The sequence below is a fragment of the Vicugna pacos genome, chromosome 8, assembly GCF_048564905.1.
Source record: "Vicugna pacos chromosome 8, VicPac4, whole genome shotgun sequence".
Classification (NCBI taxonomy): Eukaryota; Metazoa; Chordata; class Mammalia; order Artiodactyla; family Camelidae; genus Vicugna; species Vicugna pacos.
In genome coordinates, this window is record NC_132994.1 from 32771443 (window position 1) to 32786106 (window position 14664).

The 14664-nt window shown below is 39.2% G+C and overlaps 1 protein-coding gene across 3 annotated transcripts in view; it reads right to left on the reverse strand.

Moving 5' to 3' along the window:
• Nucleotides 1-2415: 2415 nt before the first annotated feature.
• The window catches only part of PDSS2 (decaprenyl diphosphate synthase subunit 2), a 189231-nt gene continuing 176982 nt past the window's right edge, over nt 2416-14664 (reverse strand). For 2 of the 3 annotated variants that reach the window (XM_006205627.4, XM_072965668.1), the window contains one exon: nt 2416-3235. In XM_006205627.4, the coding sequence (XP_006205689.1) occupies nt 3077-3235 (159 nt within the window). In that variant the 3' untranslated portion in view covers nt 2416-3076. Of the gene's footprint in view, nt 3236-7974; nt 8166-14664 lie in introns of those variants that run through there. The other variant, XM_072965667.1, reaches the window with a different exon arrangement.

Consider the following 14664-nt stretch of genomic DNA (forward strand, 5'->3'; position numbering starts at 1 on the left):
CCAGGGTTAAGGAGTTAGTGGACTGTGAGAAGCTGTGTTGCTTATGCTAGGAGGGAAAAAACAAGTGGAAGGAGAAATAGGGGAAGTGAGGGATTTCATTTTGGGGAGAACTGAGCACATTCACCAGCAGAGGAGACACGAGACAAGAATAGGGACATGGAGGAACACAGGAGGCTACAGGCTCGAGAACTCTGGAAAGAGAAGCAAAGGAAGAGAGAACGAGGAGCTATCTGGAAGGATTTTCAAGGCGGGAGGTGGTGTGTGAGGGCGAGCCAGTCAGTCAGAGGCGGCCCTCTCCGCATCTGTGAACGGGGGAGACGTCTCACCCGCCGAGAGCGGCTGTGGGATTTGAACGAGACGGCATTGCTTAGGCGCTTCGCAGGGCGCCTGGCACACGCAGAGCCCTCACGCTTGCAGCCTTTGTTATCCTTGAAGACAAGACTGACAGGGAGGAAGAGTGCAGGAGGGCTCAGGGGTCTGAAGTGGGTGAGGTTTGGAGGTCCAGGTGGAGGGAAACAGGACAGTGGCTAACGAATGAATTCTTCCCTCTACCAAGAAACTGGGGGTGGGAGAGATGCAGAGAAGGTGAAGGAGGAGACAGTGAAGGTCACTAGCTCTGCCTCGTCAGTACCGTCCCTGGCAGGACTCAGGCAGGAGGCCAAAAAGTGTAATTAAGCATGTCTTGCTGGGGGGGGGTATAGCTCAGTGGTTAGAGCACATGCTTAGCATGCACAAAGTCCTGATTTCAGTTCCCAGTACCTCCATTAAAATAACTAAATAAATAAACCTAATTAACTCCCCCGCAAAAACCAAACCAAACCAAAACAAAAAAACCCACAAGCATGTCTTGCTGCCCCAAATTTCTCCCTAGAGATTATGTGAAATTATAAGGCCTTAATATGAATTAATAAATAAGTACCCCTGAAGAAGGGGCATGGAGAAGACTGTCCGTATTTAATGCTTCTAGTGAATTACCCAATATACTAGGTTTAACAAAAGCAGAGCTGTCACTTAACAGTTAGGGTGGGGCTGCTATTCCGAGGAGCCACGGTGGCAAGGCACAGGAGAGGGAATGGAGGACTGGAAGGCGGCTGAGAAGATGAAAGGGAGGTAGGAGAGGTCCCAAAGAAAGCTGAAAGCCAGATGTTGAAACCAAGTGTCCAGGGTTACAAGTCATAAAAAGGAGAGCTGGGAATTCTTTATGTCATGTATGAGGCAGATTGGCCAGATATTTTCCATTAAGTTTTATGCATCCCTTCATAGCCTTACTCTTCCCTGGATCTCACAAAGCACTTTATCTAGAGAGTCAGAAATGGTAAACCTGTTAGAAAAGAAAACAAAGCTGGAAGGGACTTCATACATTCTTTTGTTCAATCTTACTTTACAGGTGAGGAAATTGAGGCTCAGAGGGAAGTGACTCACTTAAGGTCACACAGCAAACCAGCAGCTAAACCAGAATCAGAAGAGCCCTAGAATCCTGCCTGTGTCCTACCGTTCCCAACCATCTGCTTAATAAAACCTACAGCTTGCTTAAGTTCCTGCACAGCCAGAGAACACAAAGCATGACTCCTCCTTTGTGGACGTTAATGATTAAAACCTACTCTGATCTAAAGCATCTAACCATAGTTACTAATTAAGCCAGTTTCTGTGAGAAAAGACATTTCAAACAGAAGAGTGGAGTGTTCTCTCCAGCGAAATCTGTAGGCCTTCAAATTGGCATAGCATAAACTGTACAATTACAATATTTCAAGTATGCTTAAAAGTATTTCATAATATAATACCTTAACCTCTATAGCTAACGTTTTCTTTTCACTGCAGGCCACATGCTGGGTCCTGATAAAACGGTTTTGTAACTTTTGGTGAAGAAACTGAACTAAAATGACTTCACTGACTGTTTGAGTGAACAAGGTAATAAAATCTGTTTGCTGTGTTCACTGTCTCCAGATAGGGCTGTAATTACACCACATAAGGCAGAAAGGTAGCTGAGTCTCAATCTAGATCATTTATGTAAACTCAGCCTTCTTGTCAACGGTGTTCTCATATTGCGTGCAGGCAAACCACAAAAATCATCTCCTGTGAACCACATAGAGATAGTGTCCGATTGCAGGCCTGTGAAATTGCTTATATTCTTTCTGTACTTGGATGTCTGTGGTTCAAGACCAAAATTTGACATTCTAAGGTTAAAAAAAATCACCAATGAATTCCTCAGTAGAACAATTATATATCTGACACTTGTAAAAATTAAAGGTATTCTCTATACCAAACTATCACAAATCAGCACATTTACTTGAAAAAAAAGCATCTTTTTCAGTTTAAGAAACAAAACCCAAAACACAAGTTTGGTGGTTTGGAATGTGTTTGGAAAAAAATTCGGTCTTCCAGAAAGAAAAACAGGCAATTCCTATTATAACCAAGTTAACATTTGATAACATTTTAATCTCCTAGTTCAAATATTTGGCATTATCTTTTCAGCAATTTCCGCTCCCCTCCCCCAATCTTACAAAAACCAAGAAGCACAAAGTATATTCATACTGTATCTATAAATACAGCGACATAACTGCAAGAAGACAAAGCAAGTTTTTTCCTCACTCACTGAACTACCCTCCGTTATGACAAATTGGTCACTAGTTTTGGATCTGACAGTCCTCCCCGACTGGCATTGATAGTGTTTCTCTTGACACCTGCAGCTTCCAGCTTGCTCTGTCCTCTCTAGAAGGAAAACCACAGGCCACCGCCCTGGCGCCATCCTTGGCTCAGTCCAATCAATAAGGACTTATTTCCTGTCCATTTGCTGAGGTCACAGGAGCGAATCTCATTAATTATTTCTGCTACTGCAGCCTCAAGTGTGCTTCTGGCATGACAACTGAAAACTGCTTGACCTTTTTTTCTTCTAATTTTGTTTGTAGCAGTTCCAAAAAAGAAGGCAGTATTCATTTAGCAATGTGATAAAAAGAAAAAAAAGTATATGTTGTTAAAGTCATTTACACATTTAGATATTCCATCATGAAAGCTCTCCTGATCACCTCATTCCCCAGTTTTTTCAGCTAACGAACAATAGTGTCTTTTTAATTTGGTGTCACGAAAATCTGGTCACAGCAAACACAATGTTTTCTAAAGCAGTTCTGGCCTCCGAGGGAGGAAAGCTCTCCAGGGCCTCCAGTGCCTTGTTTCCATGGTAACGACACAGGTCAATAGCTGAAGTCACACCTTTGCCAGCTTTGATTGTTTCTCGCAACTGTTAAGAAACAAATGTACAATAAAAGTCAGTTTTTTTAATTTAACAATTAAATTGGGGAAGGGAGGTAGAAAACAAAGAAGGCAAGAAACAGTATAGGTTCACTGTATCTGCCACGTTCTTTTGAGGTTAAAGAGGACATCATTCCCCAATGATTTTGAGGCACTAACATTCCCTAAGGCTGCTAGGTGTCAGCCCTCCAGAGCAGCACAATAGGCTCCAATCAGCCTAATTACACTTCCTCCCCCAACTCCCGCCCCTTGATACCTAGAAATGGGCCCTGCTTGGGGGTGGCGGTGATGAAGGCGGAGGGCATTCACATCTCTGGCATTTTGAATTCAGCAGCCTGATACTCTCTTGTGAGGAAGGCTTCATTAACATCCTAGTTAATAACTGATTTTTTAATACTGTATGTTGACACAATAGTCTATATGAAAATTCAAGAAAGACACATAGTATTAGATCTGAACACTACAGTTTTAAAGCTATAAGACTTTGGGAAGAATGAATTAAAACACTGTGAAGAATAAAGTCAATTCATGCCAACAGAGTTGATTTTGAATCCCTCTCCTTGACGACTTGAAAGGCCCAATACAATGGCTATATTTTAGAGTTGAAAAATATTTCTAATAATTTGGTCTGTCTACTTCCCCTTGCCCAGATTCCATCTTTTCTTTCTCAGTGAACACCTCTGATGTCTGCTTCACTCCCTAAACCAGAAACCCGGGAGTCCTCCTGCATCCGGTCAGGCACCACGGCAGCACCAGTGTTGCTCAGCCATGACAGAACTTTCTGGCCCACACAGGTTGGGTGGGGTCATGTGACAAGTTCTAGTCCATGAGCTGTGAATGACGCACGTCACTTCTGGGCTGTAGCATTTAACAGTCCACCTGAGTCCCTCCAGAGCTTCCACTCTGGTACACCAACCAGTCACATGGGAGATCCTCAGGCTGGATACCAGAGTGACCACAATGAGCACCATGGTGCCTCTCTAGCCGCACAGGACAGGCAGTGTGGGCAAGAAACACATCTTTGTTGTCTGAAGCCACAGAGATTGTGAGGTTGTCTGTGGCCATCCTGACAGATGCAGTCACTAAGTCCTAGCAATTCTGTCTCACACAGAGCTCTCAAATTATCCTCTGCTCTTCACTCTCACTGCCACGACATTAGTTCAGGCTATCATCATGCCTCGCCTGGGTTGTTTTTTGCAATCACCTCCCAAAGAGTCTTCCCACCACCAGTTCTTTGCTCCTGGACTCCATCCGTCACGCTGCCAAGGAGATCTTTATAAAATGCAAATGTGATCTTGCTTAAAACCCTCCACTGCCTTCCAATAGCCTTAAGAAAAAAAATAAAGTCCCGGCACTTTCATGAGGCATGGAAGTCCCTTCCCTATCTAGTTCTTTCTCAGCCTGTTTTTTCCCCTTTTCTGTCTTTCATCATTATTTAGGGAAACTACCTGCAGCTATCAGCTCCCTTGAGACAGTCTCCACACACTCCTCTCTCCCCATCAAGCTTCCCAAATTCCACTTGGGTGGAATGAACTCAGCGAGGATGACACCCTAAGGAGCTAGGTGCCCTTCTTCCTTGGGGCCCTGGCGTGCCCTGTGCATATGTGGAGTGCAGCATTATTATACAGTGTTGTATCTTAATTCTCTATCACTTGTATATCTCTTTATTAGACTGTGCTACTGGATAGTGCATGAAACATAAAGGAATAAAGGAATTAACCTGCCTGCTTTATTCCTCTAATTAAAGAGATGAGAGAACAGAAGTTCAGAGTAAAAGCTCAGTGGCTCTCCCAAGATCATAGCTGGATAGTGACAAAGCTGTGATCAGAAGCCAGTTTTCTTAACACCCATCCAGTGGCACTCAATATTATACTCCACCAGATGCTCAGTATTCTAAAGATATTTCTTCTCTGCATATAAACTTTGGGACTGCTTCAGCCTAGGGTTCCCTGGTCTCCTGCCATCACTGAATGTTTGAAGGCACTAAAATGGTGCTGGGTGTCAGAGGTCGCCAGGTTCAAACTCCCATTCTAGCTTTATAATCTGAGGGAGGCCAAAACCGCTCTGAGTTCTAGATGGGGATAACACCACTCCCTTGTAGGACTAGTGAGGGCACTATATGAGACAGCACAGAGTGCCTGATAGTGTCTAAAACACTATAGGTATTCAGAATGACTTAGTTCTTCTTCCTCCTCAGCCCTTAAGCTGTTGACCAGAGAGCTCTCCATCCAAGGGTCCAATCAACCAAGATCAAGTCTATTTTAGCTTGATATACAACAATTTCAAAGGTAGCTGAACTTGGATCAGGGCAGCCTTAAAGATTTAAAAAAAAAAAAAAAGGAAAGAAAGAAAGAAAGAACATGCCCCTATTTTCATTATCTTTAATTCCTCCAAATCTAAATTAGACAGGCCAGCATTCTCTACTTGGGATTTCTAGGTTGGTACCTGCAGGCATGTGGATACCTGCATGACTAGATTTCAATTTAAAATATTAACTGAGCACCTATTATGTATAAAGAGTATAAAGAACCTTCTCTGCTTTATGGATCAGGAACTAATAAAGGGTATACTGTGAAAAGCAGCAAAGCCAAGGCACAAATGTAGGACTACAGATGATCAGAGAAATGAGAGAGCAATTTTGATTAGAAGAGATTCAAGAAGGCCTTACAGGTACGTGGGATTTGAGGCACGTCTTGAGAATGTTAATAAGTAGTTATGGTGTCACAGTAGCAAGAAAGTTATAGGAAAAGAGAATAGCTTGAGCAAAGGCACAGAAAGACCAGAGCGAAGTGTCCAGGGAATGGAAACAGACTGGTGTGATGTATCTTGCAGGAGCAGGTGTTAGGGGATCAGGAAGGCTCTGGAAACCAACCTAAGAACTTTATTAAAATTTTTGATTATCATCAAATATTTTAAAAGTTGAAAGATTAGCACAAGAGTTGGTAAACTATGGCCCCAGGCCAAATCTGGCCCCCTTTGTTTTTCTAAATAAAGTTTTGTTGGAACCTAACCATGTCCGTTCATTTAAATGTTATTGTCTGTGGTTGCTTTTGAGCTATGACGGCAGAGTGGCAGAGCTGAGCTACTGCCACAGAGACGATATGGACTGCAAGCCTGTAACATCTACATTCTGGCCTTTACAGAAAAAGTCTGTGGGCTTCTGGACTAGCACGGTTAATGAACACAGATCCTCTACTTAGATTCAACAACCATTAATATTTTGTTATTTTTTGTTCTGTCTACTTGTATGCGCGTGTTTTCTGAATCATTTGAAAGTAAGCTGTTAGCATGGGTATGCTGGTAAATTAGGTCTCCAGAGGAGGGAAGAAGCCCTCCCTGGAGCATGTGCAGATTTCTGTAGTATAAATACTCCCATCATGGCTGATTTCAAGCTATTAAGGGTTGTAGAATCACAAAATTCTTGAATATTTAACGATAGGCTCTGAGTTGGTGGGACTTGACTTGGACACACCGTGGGCTACAGGATGCTTCACCTTTGTTTTGACCCTAAGATAAGAACATTCTCTTCCATGACCAGAATACTATTATCACAGCTAGGAAAGTTAATAGTAATACTCTATTATCTAATATCTAGTCCACATGCAAATTTCCCTAGTTGGCTCCCAAATGCCTTTTTTTTAGCCATCCTCTCTAAACTGTAAGGAATTCTGGTTCACACACTGCATTAATTTGTTATGACACTTTAAACTTTTCCCCCTATGATACTGCCGTTTTGAAAGGACCAAGCTGTGTGGTACAATGTTCTACATTCTCCGTTTCTCTGATTGCTACACTTAGTTTGGTACGCTATAAACTTTATTCAGCCAGGCTCAACTCAATATTTGATGGCAACCTATATCATATTTAACCATACAATGAAGGGTAATTCAGGTTAGGGCAAAATAGCACCCAGGAGGACATCACTAAAAGTTACTCAAGCCCTAGAAGAGTTAATTCCTCTCCCCCAATGACTGTTGTACTTCCTGTTAATACTCCAATCTGCTCTCCACAGGGTTAGGCTCACAGGACTTCCCATACCAAGGACTGATAGCTTCCATGTGTAAAATGCCCATTTCAGGACTCAGCAGTAATCTAGTCCCTCATGGAAGGTATTATTCCTCACAGACTTCTGTATACACCTCCACCAACTAAACATAAACTGCTGGCTCAAAGGAAATCCTTTAGCTATAATTAATAGAAAATAGATGAGACTTATTTTTATTATAAATTAGAATAGGTCATGAGCTTATCCCGAAAAAAGCCAATCTTGCCCTTTGTAAATAAATGTGACAAAAGACACATTAAGCCAGAGTTCCTAAACTCAGCTGATCATAAGATTCATTGGGGAAGCTCTAAAATGTAGATGCTGAGGGCCTCATCCCTGGCGATGGATTCAATAAAGCCTTACAAAAAAAGGCTTCTAAGGTCATGCCGGTGATTAGCCAGATTCAGGAATACCTCACTCACTGGGGCACGTTTTTGAGATACTGTACTTTAAAATTGTTATTTTAAGTTTATACTGTTTTAACCATACTTCCAATGAGTTGTCTTTGTGACGATCAAATTAATTTCAGCAAGCATTTATTGGGCACTTTTATGACCTGGGTATATAGTCGGGGCTGTAGGTATAGAAACACAGGTGGTGCCTCCCAGGACCACCTGTTACAGGGCTGGTCATAGGGCTGCAGAACCAGAGAGGCTTGAATGGAACGTTGAGGGACTGGACCCATGACCTTGGTTCTAACAGCTGCAAGAGAAAAGACCATAATTGAAAAAAAAAATTCTTTCCACTTTTGCCTTCACCTACATGTTGACTGGGCAAATTCCAAATTGATGTATAGGTAGAACTTTCCATTTAGGATGTGCTCAAAAGTGCCAGTATGCCCACTCTGGCCTTTATGACATGAAAAACACATTAGCTGTAGGATAAAAAAAAAAAGTGAATTATAAGCCTGCATTTTATTTTCCTGATATAGCACTTTAGGGCAATAATATAATTAAATCTCTAATTAAGTCAACTGAATAATTGTAGAAGTATAGCATCACCTGAAATAAATTAAGTCCAAGTCCCCTGCTACAGGATCCAATTAAAGATATTAACACAGAGAGAAGAGGATGCGATGTACCTAAAGTTAAGTGCATTATTATTTAACATTTATTAAAAGGTGTTATTAAACACCTTTTCAGTGATAAATGTTACTTTTATGAAACCCTTCCGAGAAATCATTGTTATGTGTCCGAAAACTATTTGGTACAAAAGTCCTCTCTAAATATTAAAGGCAAGCCCCTGTTGTAGGGTCTAAGTAGCCTTAGAAGATGTGGAGGCAGCAGCTACTTCTCTCTGATGAAACCAAAGAAAGACTTCAGACCTAGAAGAAACCTCAAACACAATCTTATCTTTTCACTTCGTTTTGCAGAAGATACTGGGATGAGAAACGCTAAGTAATGTGGAGAAGAGTCAATAGCAAATTTGAGAAACAGCCTGGACTTCATTCCTGTGCATTTAGAGCTCTTCCCCTCTATGGCACTGGAAAAGATTCAGATATAACCCCGTTTTCCTTCACCCAACCAGAGTGCTTAGGGAGAACAGGGATACTAAAACTCAACTGGAACACAGAGTAGACCTTGTTCAGAAGAAACTGTGTAATAGAGAGTAAGGGAGTATGAAACAATATGTTAAAGTTCTTTGTTTTTTAAATGGTTGAAAACAGCGGGATATGGGTAAAAGGAAACAAATGGAAGCCATGCTGTCATGGGAAGAGACTACCTACCTCCCAATCAAGTGGTAGAAGTGGACCATGCTGTCTTAATAGAGATTATGAAGCTGGCAGAAATGACACTTCAACTTCTGAACATCTGCTAACTCATTCTATAGCTGAAAAATGCTTGATATACCTGACTTTTTACTTAGTTATGTCAACATAATTGGATTATCAAGGTGACAGGAATTAACAAAAATTAATACCATTGGTGGTATTAGAATCAGTCCTTAGAAAGGACTAGCAGGCAGCACCCAGACTATAAGTTAGGAAAGCACACTGCAGAAATAAGTTTAGTGAAAAGATTGCCATGATTCCACGAGTCTGTAACTAGAAATATAGTTCGAAGGTGATGGAAGCCTCTGAAAAACTAAATTCCAACTATGGTCATTATTAATTATGAAAGTGACCAAAATAAGTGGCTACTGAATAAGCTCTCTCAGGGCTCAAATTTGAAAAGGCAGAGGTGTGAAAGGAGGAGCCCATCATCCCCCCTTTGCTCAGCATCTGCCCTGCACGGAGCAATACTGAGGAGATCGGACAACATTCCTGGTTTGAAGGAGCTGACAAAAGAGAGGCAGGAAGCTGTAAAAATTGTGTGGGAATCTATCCATAGGTCTGTATTATCACCAGGACACTGGCCACAAATGTTTTCAAAGTGCCGTTCCTCATAGAAAATGTTCAGAAACAAACAGCCTGGTCAGAAGCTGCTAAAGACTGATGGGTGTCCATGGGGGAAGGAGATGGTGATAAAAATAAGGGGCTTCAAAATGTAAAGTCTGTATGTCCAGTAAAAACAAGTATATGTAAATATTTGCAAAAGATTACTGATTACTGAAAAAAGACAAAGGAAACAGAACAATTGAAGAATGAGTTAAAAACAGAACAATTGAAGAATGAGTTAAAGACTAAAATAAACTCCATGAAGAGGGGCCTTTAAAGATGAAATACGCATTCAAATAGCCCATTACAGGTTGTCAAGGAGGCCTTGGATGCAGCTACCATCCTGGATTCTGGTGTCCTTTGCTTTCCAAGACCACCTCCATCCTCCCATTCCAAACACAGTATTTCCTCTCGGACAAATAACTTGTGGCACCCACTGAGGGCCCTCCCTGCCAGTGGCTTTCTCATCATTTTTTCTGATGTTCCCGTCCAGCTTTTATCTTCTAACTCTTCCCTTCTCTGCCTTCCTGCTCACTTTAGAGACCAGTTTCAGGTCTAGAGCACCTTCACAGGGGCACCCTCCCACCTCTGCCCTGCTCCTGCATGCTCACAATCCACATAAACGTCCTTCCCAGCAACTGAAAGACAGAAATGCCAGAGATGGGAGGGTCAAATGACTAATGTCATCAAACACAGGGCGAAAAAAGATGAGGACAAATGTGCCTTCTGGAACACAGATCTGTGAACTTATGAACATTATGGCAAAATTCCAGAAAAGGTTATTAAATAGATAATTTGTAAGCTCTAGAGAAAAGGCAGTGGTGATCACAGCCCCAGGATAGGTGGGTCACAATGAGCAAGTTATGACAAAGCACTCTCATTTTTCTTTTGATATGGCCACCTGGCTTGTTAGCTTCAGAAATAGTAAAGATAGAGTATATTCAGATTTTGGAAACAGTCCTTAATGGAAAAGACAGAGATATGGGATCTGTATTAGAGTTTGGTAATACAGATTCAAATATGTAAAACAACTATTCCTAGAAAATGTTTAGTAGTGCATTTATATCGAGCAGGAAAGCAATCTCTAGTGTGCTACAAGACCCAATACTGGGTTTCTTTCCTTTATCACAGTGCTATGCATTGCATGAATGAAGATGGAGAAGAAATACATATTAAATTTTAATTTTCAGATGTCATATAGCCAAGAGAGAAAGCTAACACATGGATAGCATCAATATTTTAATGTTTTTGACATATTGAGCAATAGACTGATACTAGCCAGATGAAACATAGCAGAGTAACTGTATAGTTGAGCATTCAGGTTTCAAAAACTAATTGCAAAAGTTTAAACCTCAGTTTGGCAGTGACTCATAAAAATATGCTGAGAATCTTTGATAACCACATTCCATATATAAGCCAAAACTGTGATTTAGATTTAAAAAAAAAAGCAAATGCAAACTTTGGCAGTATCAACAGATGTACATGTCCAACAGACAGGCGGGAACAGTCTCACTGCAGTCTTTGATGGTCAATTCACGTTAAGAAAACTATATTGTTCAGTCCACGGTGCCATTTCTCAAGAGGGACATTGATAAGACAGATGGAGAGCAGTATTAGGATGGAGAAATATTTGGAAACATATCATCTAAGGAATGTTTAACCTGGAAGAAAGGAGTAAAAGAGCATATTAACCCATCTTCAAACTTCTAAAGCAATTAAATGGAAGAAGGAGCAGTCCTGTTTTACATGCTTCAGGAAACAGAACAGAGAGCAACAAGGTGAAGTTTCTGAAAAGCAGATTTCAACTACAAATATGAAAGAGCTTTCAAATGACTAGAGTTGTCTAACAATGAATAATTTTTTTGACAAGATGTGAACTTCCTGTCACTGAAAGTCTTTGGCAACTGGATAACCACATCAGAGAAAGTATGAATGAAACTCTTAGCTGATGGGAGAGGTGGGACAAGGCTGCCTCCAAGGTCCCATTCAACTTCAAGATTCTAGCTGTCAGTGCTTCAACTGAATGCTCTTGCCAGCTTCTGAGTGCTAAGACTTGGTACAAAAGGAAAAACTACAATTAAAACCTTTCTCTAATATGATCAGCTGTGAAATGTACTACAAACAACATACAAAAGTTCCTTTTCACTTAGAATAACAATTTAAAAGAATCTACAGGAAAAAAAATCTACTGATCTTAATTACTCAATCTACTGATCTGCTGACTTTAATTAAATATCTTATTTTGGCAAAAATGGAAGGAGGTGGAAATAAGATAATTTTTAATTACTTCCTCAATCACATGCATTCACATGCAAAGATACAATTAGGATGGTAGTACTTCCTAATATTAAAATAATAATAATAATAATAATAGCAATAACAACAAAGACAATCCCATATACAGAACTTAGGTGTGCCTAGCACTGTTTTAATATATCTATATCCATATAATATATAGTTATTTATAATAAGATATATATGATAGTATCTATCTCATAGGGCTGTTGAGGACTGAATCTATCTATATATCTTCTGTTCTGTATACCCTACGAGGTGTATGTGTATATATATGTATATGTATATGTATATATATGAAAATATTAGAATTTCATTTGTGAAGAGAACCCATACCTATGTCAATAATGTCCTTTGCACAAGAGCAAACTTTAAAATATACATCAAAGATTAAAAAAAAAAAATCAAGTCAAATGCCTTTGGATAAAACCGTATTTACAGAGATGATAGAAAACTGAAGCAATTGTTAGATTAATTATGCTCTTCTATTACAACATATATATTTTTTTCTACCACAAGTAAAAGTGCCATATGGTTGTAGAACAAATGTCAATAGGAATTGGAGGTGGAGATTTTCCACATTTTCTGCTAAGAAAAAGGCATAAATATCTCAATTGATTAAGTATATTCCTCTGGATATACTTTTTTTTTTTAACAAAGGGCACTAAACAAGACTACTGAGTTACAAAATACAACTAATATGTTTATACTTAAAAAATTCTTAATAATAAAAAGTAATTTTTACTAAAAATCTCAACTAAAGACTGACTAGCAGCGATACTTGGGGTTTCGCACAACAACAGGATATCACTTCATGTCATTTTCATGATTTAAAAAAACAATTTCAGGGTTCATCATATTATATTTAAGTCACTGGATAAAGGATTAATGAGTTCAAAGTGACAAATATAATTTATCCTATGCTTTAACATTTTTACTGTTCTCTAATAAAATATCAGAGTATTTTTTCCTTTGTAAAATAGCCTGTAAAATTCCTATAGTATGAATTTGTATTGAGTTTTAAAATACTGACTTTTAACAAGTTCTATTTCTTTTTTTGCAGAATTAAAATCATTCTGTATAATTGTGTGAGAGTGCAGGACACACATGACATTTACACTGCTCTCCTTTTCTCTTGCCAACTTCTGGAAGCCCACGGAGATGGGAGGTAAGAGGAGAAGTGGACAGTAGGAGGGGCAGATTTCATTTATGTCCAGACATTTTGGCCTTTTTAAGCACCTTGGAGCAGAACCCTCCAGATGAAGCCACACAGAAATCTTTTTTTAATCTCCTAATAGGATGAGGTATTCCTTTCCTAAGACTGATTAATTCATTTCTGCTAGCTCATAATAATATGAAAAATAATTGTAGAGAGGCAGCGAGGAAACTTTAGTAGGGAAACTCTGAACCTGGACATGTGTGACCTTGGGCAAAGCAACTTCTCTAAGCCCACCTCACCTGTAAAATCAGAAAGGTAATATTTATGCCACATTTAATTATCATGAGGAACAATTAAGATAATGTATGTGAAATTACTTTGACATCAATAAAATGCTATACAAATGCAAGGTTTGAAGAGGAAGAGAGCATGTGATTCATCGCAAAGCTAACATGTAACATTTACATAATGTACCTGGCTTTAGTTATAAATATCCATAGACTATTTTACATAGATTCATTAAGGTATTTAAAATGTTTAAAACCTGTGATTATCAGTGAATCAGAAACACGCTTGTTTTGAAAAATGAATTTCCAAATAACCTTGACCATTTAAAATTTAGTCTGTTCCCCCTTAAAGGAAAAAGAAAAACCATGATAAAGCAGGTATGGTATCATTTTTCTTGCCCCTTCCTCCACACATGAGGCTGTTAGGCTCGTGCATGGCCTCCTGTTCAGGGTGAGATTTCAGAACTGATTTCAAGGCCTAAACTCTCAGCTAAATACATTTATGAATCTGTGCTGTGAACTACTATCTACAAAGTGTGAGTATAACTAAACAACTCATTTCATATAAACTATCATATCTGAATATACGTATATTGCATGTATAAATACCTCTAAACATACATATATATAGCTTAATATATATGTATGTATGTAGTTTAGAGATATTTCCATATAATTAAAAACATTTCACTGGCCTACTCAAAACTGACCTAAATTGTTGACTCTGAGAATTCAGGCAAAGTTGTGCTTGCTACTTCAGAAACAGAGGTCAACTTGTAGCTCACGGTATGAGTAGATGTGCCCGATTTCAAAATGTAATTAAATGGAACAAATGTACAGTTTAGTTCAGTTTATAAAAGTTTATAAACTTTCATTAACATTTGTTTGGTAGGGTATCTGAGGTTAGCAATATGGAATTATATTAAATTGAGGTTTAATTCCATAGAAAAAGCAATCATTGCTTCTTGGTTATCTTATCTTCTGAAGGAAATTTAATGATTTATAAATAATCCCTGATTTACCCATATTCTGACTCAAAAAGCTAATTTTTAATTTTAGTATTATATTCCAGAGAGGAACTTAATTCTGCACATTGAAATTCAAAAAGCAAAACTGGGACCATGAAGCTTTTTAGCAAACTCTAATAGAAATTCAATAAGCAAAACATATCATAGGTTACAGACTGCAGCAATGAGCCACTCTTGCCTGTAGCTTTTTTAGGAGTGAATCAATAAATAGTATACTCTATAATCTC